Below are 8,267 nucleotides of genomic sequence, written 5' to 3' on the forward strand. Positions count from 1 at the left end.
GCCGCGCCGGCCGGGGTGGGGCTGCGCCTCCGGGTCTCCCCCGGGACGCACGGCCCTGGGAGCCGGGAACGAGGAAGAGGCGGGAGGCGGAAGTGGAGGAGGGGCGGCGGCGGGCACGGCCGCTCCGCTCTCGCCCTGCGGCCGCAGGCAGCCCCTTCCAGCGCGACTGCTCGGACTTGCGGGGCGAGCAAAAAGTTACCCGCACGCATCCTTCCTCCCAGCGACCAGCCGCGCTCCTCTGCACAGCACCTCGCCGCCGACGCGCGCGCGGCTCTGCGCCCAATGCGATGCACTTGCTGCGCCCCCGCCCAGCGCGGCTTCGCGGCGGGCACACGCGTCGGCTCTCTGCCCACGCACACTTGATGCTCCCGGGCTCCCGGGCAGCGCCCACGCAGCGACTGCGCGCACGCAGCCGCTCCCTGACTGCCGGTACCCTTGCCGCGGCCGCGCTCGCCGAGCTTAAGTGCGCACTTCTGTAGAAGGTGCAGCTGGGGACGGGCGGGCAGAGCGGCCGGAGGGGAGCGGCACTGGCCCGGCGAGGCAGGTGCATTGCGGTGCACGGCCCCCTAACGCTGGAACTCACCCTGCCCCCCTGAGTCCTGCCTCCGGGGCTAGACAGAGCCGCCACCCAACCCACCGGTGCATTGGGCGGAGTGGGCTCAGGACCAGGGGGGTCAGTGCTGCAGGGTGAGCCGCTGCGCTTCGCCTCTTGACGCCGGCTCGGAGCCAGCATTTCCACGATCCTAAGAGGGGTGCTAGACGTCCGGCCTACCGAGTAGCAGGGCGAGGCCGAAACTGCGGGCCCAGGGAACATATTTGTCCTTTTTGCAGCCCCGTGGACGCAGACCGGTACGAGAAGTGTCCAATCTAGTAGCTCCTGGGTCTAGACTACACGCTCATTCTCGTCCCTTTCACTTTCCACCCCACTCCGTGTCATCTGAGCTCTGGAAGCATGAGACGGGCCGGCGGCTTGTGTGTGTGTGTGTGTGTGTGTGTGTGTGTGTGTGTGTGTGTAGGGGTGCGGGTCAAAGATGCTTCTGCGTTGGAGTCACTTGGTAATTCACTCAACAAACATCCGCAAGCTAGCCAGGAACTAGGCGTCATCCTTGGCACCTCCCTTTCCCTCGCCGCCCACGTTAAAATACACCTCCGTTTCCTGTAAAGCCTCTGTCCCTAAGTAGTATCTCCCCAATCCACCATTCCTCCTCATTTCACCATCCTCTCTTGGGTTCCGACTGTAGTAGCTTCTGTCGGGTTTTCCTGCGCTCCTTGTGGTCCTACTACACTCCACTCCCCACAGTGCAGCTAGTTGTCATTTCTCAAGTCTGATGTGCCCCCCTGCTCAAATCCTGCCACAGAGTGAAATCCAGGCGCTGCTGCTGGATCTGAGCGAAGAATCTTGAATTCAATCCACAGAGAAGAGGGGGAAGGGCGTGTGTGCAAAGGGCTGCATACAAGTGTGAAAATTCTGGTCACGTCCAGGTTTTCCTGTCAGGAAACAGCACTGTACAAATACCGAAGGCACTTGCTCTTCTATTAGTGAGATGGCACAAACCGGTAAGCTAAATACAACAAGCAGCTTCCCCTCCAGTTTACAAGCATGGACAGGAGCTTGTGGGAGGCGAGTGAGGTGCTTAGGACCATCTGGGGCTGTAAACAGCCTTGCAGTCTGAGCCACCGGGGCAAACACTTCTCTGATCCTGATTTCCTTGCCTAGGAACTAGGAATCATTAATCTCTACCTCTGATGAGATATGCAAAATGCTTAGTGCAGGACCTGCGCACTTTGAGGATGCTCAGCAGTTGCCTGTTTTGATTGTAATGGGTTCTGGGAAAGGGAAGGAACTGCTCTCTGCCGCAAATTTCTGAGATTATAGGAAAGGAGCCCTAATTATTAACACTTCTACTGAGCTTATTATGTGCCAGTTACTATTGTAAGTGCTTTGCATATATTAACTTTTTTGCTCTTCTAAACACTCCTATGAGGTAAGTGCTGTTATTTCCACTTCACAGATTAGAAACTGAGAGGTAAAGGAACTTGTCCGAGGTCCTGCAGCTAGTTGGCGGCAGAGTTCGGATTTGAACCCTCGAAGGCTTCCTCCGGAGACTGCTTGTAACCACGACTCCCAGACTGTTCCCCCTTTACTCTGTTCTAATTTTCATCTCTCAGGGACTATTTTAGTAATTTTGACTATTGTTTCTCATTAGTATAGGGGCAGGTATTTGGGTCCCCCTGCTTTTTTTTTCTTTTTTTCTTTTTTCTTTCTTTACTGGAAATTGGATCCAAGGCCTTCACATTGAGCTACTGCCTTTTTATTTATTTACTTTTTTATTTTGAGACAGGGTTTTGCTAAGTCACTCAACTGCCGAGGTTGGGCTCAAAATGTCCATCTCCTGTCTCCGACTCTTAGTGCTGGGGTTACAGGTGTGGGTCACCAGGCCCAGCTCTGGTCCCGCTTTGTAGCACAGAAGAATGAGGCCAAATCAGGAGCAGAGTAGATGGATCTCAGCTCCTGAAGTCACCTCCCCCATTTTCAGGTTTATCACTGCAAACAGGACTCCACAGATTATTTTGAACCTCTCTCTGTCCCTTCTCTTTGCCTGATATTAGCCACAAGAATGTTTGGGGGCCCCAGATGATGTGGTACATGCCTATAATTCCAGTGCTCAGGAGGCTGAGGCAAAAGGATTTCCATGAGTTTAGGGCAGCTTGGGTACATAATGAGTTCTAGGCCAGGCTGAACTACTTAGCAAGCCCCTGTATCAAAAAGAAATAATGGTGGTGGTGGCGGGGAGTCCAAGATGGAAATAATTTAGAGGCCTAAACAGTAAGGATGTTACCCAAGAAAGAGACTCAGGCAGCAGTCTGGAATGGGATGGACAAAGGAGTTGAAAAGAGCAGTGAAAAAGTTAATGGCCTGATACGTCTCTCCTCCAGGTAGGATGCAGAAAACTGGGGAAAGTGTATCTCTGACACTAATAACAACTTCTTCTCTTTTGTTTTTTGAGACAGGGTCTTGCTGTATAGTTCAGGCTGGGCTTGAACTCACTATGTGTGGCCCAGGCTGGCCTCATATTCATAGCAGTCCTCCTGCCTCAGCCTCCCAAGTGCTGGGATTATAAGTGTGCGCCAGTTTTTAAAAGTTGTTGGATAATATACAAAATCATAACTTTTGTCAAGCCTATCAGAGAGCTGAGGTTGCAGCTGAATTCCAAAGAAGGACAGGAGCCTCCACTAAGAGAAGGGATTAGGCACGGGCTCACTTGAGAAGTGGAACAAATATGAATTGTCCGTGCAAGATGGTAAGAAGAGTTTAGCTGCAATTTGTATTAAATTGCTAGAGGCCCATTGCTATGGTTTAGATCTATAATGGCCCCCAAAGCCTCCTCTATTTGGAAAGTGATTGGGTTTGGGGGGCATTACAGCTGACTTGTGGTTAGGAAAAGTTGGCCACTGGGGGTGTGGCCTGGGAGAGTCAGTCTCCCTCCCCTCTCCTCCTTTCTCCCTGTGCCTCCCAGCCGCCATCAGATCAGCAGCCTTCCTGCTTGCAAAGTTAGTCCTTCCACTGGTCCTTCCTGCCTTGGAGCCAGCCAGCTACTGACTCAAAAAGCAGCCAAAGTAAACCTCTCTTCTAAGTTACAGGTGTCAGGTGTTTTGTCCCAGTGGTGAGAAAAGTGGCTGTAACACCTGTTGTGGCTAACGTGAGAGTGTGAATTCTGTGAGAGCCACAGGCAACAAAAAGATAGAAGCCACAGAGCTCAGACCTAATTCAGGGCCTCACAAGATTGGATGCCGCACACTGATGACCTAACAGGAAGAGAGATGAGTGTATAGATAATATCATACTCAGCCCCTGCTGTTCTGTACACCATGTCTAGAAACCAGTCAAAAATAATATTACCATTATTAGAAATCAAACTATATACTTATAATTAAAGAACAAAGTCATAACACACATATAAAAAACAAAAAAAACCCTCCTTCTGTTGAGAGACAAAGCAATCAGCTAGACCAAGGCCCAAACACTGCAGTTATCTGACAAGGGAATTTAAAACGACTATAACGTGTGAAAAGCTCTTGTGGAAAGTGTAAACGATATAAATGAACAGAAGAAGAATCTTAGCAGAAATGGAGACTATAAAAAGTCATATGGCAACACTATAAATAAGCAACCATTGCAAATACTGTACGAAGAACACCTTTGACAGGTTCACCCATAATCGCAACACAGTTGAGGAAGGAACCTGTGGACCTGGCTCAGGGTGGTGGCGCACATCATTAATCCCAGCTACTGTAAAGGCTGAAGCAGGAGAAGTGAAAGTTCAACCCTAGCCCTGGCACTATGAAGTGACTCTGTTTCAAAATAAAATAATAGTTTAAAAAAATCTGGGCTGGGCGTGGTAGCTCATGCCTGTAATAGTTGGGAGGCTGACCCAGGAAGATTGCCACGAGTATAAGTTTGAGGCCGGCCCAGGCTACGTAGTGAGTTCAAGGCCAGCCTGAACTGCACAGCAAAACCCTGTCTCAAAAAAACAAAAATAAATGAATAAATTATAAAATAATAATAAAAGAGCTGGCAATGTAGCTCAATAGTAGTATACCTGCTTAGCATGCATCAGGTCCTGTGTTCAATCTTCAGTGCCACAGCAGGCAAAAAAATAAGAGAAGGAATGACAAACTTAAGACAGAGCAACAGAGACTACTCAAGCTGAAACAGAAAAAGAGTGAAACAACCAAGCAAAAAAACTAATGCAGGGGCTGGGGATTTAGCTCAGCGGCACAGCGCCTGCCTGGCAAACACAAGGTCCTGAGTTCGATTCCCGGTACCGGAAAAGAAAACCAACAACAACAACAACAACAACAACAGCAACAAAAATTATTCAAAGAGCTAACATATGAGTAATTCAGATTAAGGAAGAAAAGACAAGCTGGGCGTAGTGGCACACACCTGTAATCTCAGCAATCAGGAGGCTGAGGCAGGAGGATTGTTGGGAGTTCGAGGCCAGCCTGGGCTACAAAGTGAGCTCAAGGCCAGCCTGAACTGCATAGTGACACCCTGTCTCAAAAAGACACACACACACACACACACACACACACACACACACACAAAAGACAGAGAAATGTGTAAGTTATATGTAGATATAATACCCAACAACTATCCAAAAATAATGAAACATATCAAACCAAAGAGCTAGGAAACAATCCAAAAATATTAAATACCAAGACAGAGACAGGTAACATATAAGTACATAAAAAATACAACCTGATATACTCAAAATGTTGAAAACCAAAGATAGAAAACCTTAGAAATCTAGAGGAAAAAGACACCCTATCTACAGAAGAACAAAGATAGGAATTGCAGATTTCTCATTAGAAATTCCATGACCAGGACATAACAGACTGATTGCTTTAAAATGCTACAAGAAACTACCAACGCAGAAATCTATAGCTAGTGAGAATATCTGTCAGACATTAGGAGACAGAAACACTCTTTCAGATAAACAACAATTGAGAATATTCATTACTAGCAGAACAGCACTACAAGAAATGGTAAAGGAAGTATATGGGCAGGAGTACGATAGAGAAATCTGGATCTAAATAAAGAAATGAACAGAATAAAGGTAAGGGCCGGGGATATAGCTCAGCAGCATAAGCGCCTGCCTGGCAAGAGAAAAGGTCCTGAGTTCAATTCCCGGTACCATAAAAAAAAAAAAGGGTAAATATGAGACATCCAAAGCAAAAGAGTAACAAGGTATTGGGTTTACAGAATACATACACTGTAAAAGTAAAATTTATGACAATAATATAAAAATAATAGGATGGAGAATTTAGAAGTATGCCATTAAAAAGTCTTCATGTGATATAAAAAATGGTATAGGTCCAAGGATGTAGCTCAGTGGTACAGCACTTGCCTATACTATGAACAAAAAGAAAAATATAGTATAAAATTATTTGAAGATAAACTTTGATTAAAGATATATGTTATAAATGTGCAAGGGAAACCACTAAAACATTTTTTTCTTTTTTTCTTTTTTTTGGTACTGGGAATTGAACTCAGGATCTTGTGCTTGCCAGGCAGGCACTTGTGCTGCTGAGCTATATCTCCGGCCCCAAAACTTTTTTTTTTTTTTTCGTCTTTTTGAGACAGGGTCTTGCTATGAAGTGCAGGCTGGCCTTGAGCTCACTTTATAGCCCAGGCTGGTCTCGAACTCGCAACGATCCTCCTGCCTCAGCCTCCAAAATATTTTTTTATTGAGAGAATATCAACTTTATTTCTGTGACCAGCTGCTGAGTCCAAACAACTCAATTTACAACAGTGTTTTTTCCATCTTTATACCCCAACAAGTGGGTTTTCACAAGCATGAACAAGCAAGTCACTAATGAAAGCAGTTATTAACGGTCTCTTGAGTCAAGTTTTATGACTGCAGCTGCATATGAGCGGTCACCTCCTGGGGCTGTGGTAGAGATGTGTGAACTCAAGTGCCCAATCCTGTTCTTCTCATCTTTAAGCAAACACTCTAGTTTTCTGTAGGATTAAAGATTTAGCAAACTACACACAAGAAGGCATTACTCGGGCTCCCACTGTCTTCCTTAAGGCCTCGAGTGCAGGGCTTAGATTAGTAAAGTTCTGAGTGTTGATTTTCTCAAGAGTTCTAAAGTCTTGAGAATTTAGACAAACCCACGTAGCTAGCAACTAGATATTATATGAGCAGCCACAAATGGAAGATCAGTTGTTGGCTAATGGTAACTTCAGTTTGAGATAATCAGTATACTGATTGGGCATATTTTGAGATGGCAGAAGGTATCCACTTACCTGAAAGATGCTACAAGAGGGCTCTCTGTTCATGGATCCTTCTGTTACTGTTGTCTCTTTAAATTTTTTCATAGCAGTTTTTATTTTGTTTGTCTTTGTTTTATGATGTTGGGGTTTGAACCACATGCTAAGCAAGTGCTCTATTACTCAGTTATGTCCCTGATCCTATATTTTTCTATTGTGCTAAAATAATAGGGCTGAGGTGTAGCTGACTGGTACAGCCCCTGACTAACATGCAGCAAGCCCTGCACAAAGTCAGTGCCTCAGTTCATCGCCTGGCTGGCTCACCAAAGGATATCATTGGACAGGCTTGAGGAGTTCCCTTGAAGAGGCAGTGACCTCAGTCCACAGAGCAGATTCTTGACGCTTTTCACAGGAGAGAATTTCAGGATGCATCAGTGAGAGTCAGGAAGGTTTTCTTAGGCAGAATTAAAGTATGTACTCAAAGAAAACAGAGTTCAGGCCCTTAAGGAGAGGTACCAGAATTTCTTCTAAAAAGAAGTATAAGTAGCCAGGTGACTGTAATGCCAGTTTGGAAGATTGAGGCAGAAGGATCACAAGTTTAAGACCAGTTGGAAAAAAAAAAAAGACCAGTTGGGGCAACTTAGTGAGATCCTATCCAAAAAAAAAAAGGCCAGGGGTAGTGGCGTACTCCTGTAATCCCAGTACTCAGGAGGCTAAGGCAGGAGGACTATGCAAGTTAGAGGCCAGCCTGAGCCACACAGTGAGTTCAAGACCACCCTGAACAACATAATGATATCCTGTCTCAAAAAAAGAAAAATTTAAAAGGCTTGGGATACGGCTCAGTGGTAGAGTGTACCCAGGTTAATCCTCAGTATGTCAGGAGGAAAAAAAAAGAGGTATAAGTAACAAGTCAATATTGGACATAATACAGCGTCATAAAAATGTTGGGATGGTTGATATATGAGATCATACACATGAACATGTTAATTAATGTCTATGTTTATCCATAACATCAGGCTATATACCTTAAATATATACAATATAATTTATTTTAAAAAATTAATGATTTGAATTGCTAGGCGTGGTAGTGCACACCTGTAATCCCAGCACTAGGGAGGCTGAGGCAGGAGGACTGCCATGAGTTTGAGACTAGCCTGGGCTACACAGTGAGATCCTGTCTCAAAAAAACAAAAATAAAAATAATAAATCATATAATAATAAATGTTGAGAGCAATCTCCCTGGGTGTTTTGTGTTTATTGAATTTTTTGAGTATGTCAGGATCCCAAGGCCTACTTTGCTGGAGTCCTTTCTCAGGATTGTTAATACAACTGACAGTTTTTAGAGATGAGATAAGGCTTGCTCAGTGCTTGCTATAAGAAGTGCTGGGCCTGGGACCCTGAGGTACAATGCAAAACCACTATGTGTGTAATATGCATCTGGATCTACCACGTGCTGCAGGGGCCAGGGAGACCAGTACAACTGTTCTGA

General features: G+C 45.7%; 2 protein-coding genes across 2 annotated transcripts in view; both read right to left on the reverse strand.

The window, feature by feature from the left end:
- Positions 1–544, reverse strand: LOC106149427 (dysbindin domain-containing protein 2-like; the record flags this gene model as incomplete). Its single annotated transcript, XM_013518318.1, is given in 1 exon segment — positions 1–544. A coding segment is annotated over 1 exon segment (209 nt), but the record flags the coding sequence as incomplete, so codon positions are not given.
- Sys1 (Sys1 golgi trafficking protein) overlaps positions 1–8,267 on the reverse strand; it is a 40,764-nt gene that overhangs the window by 1,894 nt on the left and 30,603 nt on the right. The gene's annotated exons all lie outside the window — the stretch shown is intronic.

This window comes from Chinchilla lanigera, unplaced genomic scaffold, assembly GCF_000276665.1.
Source record: "Chinchilla lanigera isolate Chin_1 unplaced genomic scaffold, ChiLan1.0 scaffold00044, whole genome shotgun sequence".
NCBI lineage: Eukaryota > Metazoa > Chordata > Mammalia > Rodentia > Chinchillidae > Chinchilla > Chinchilla lanigera.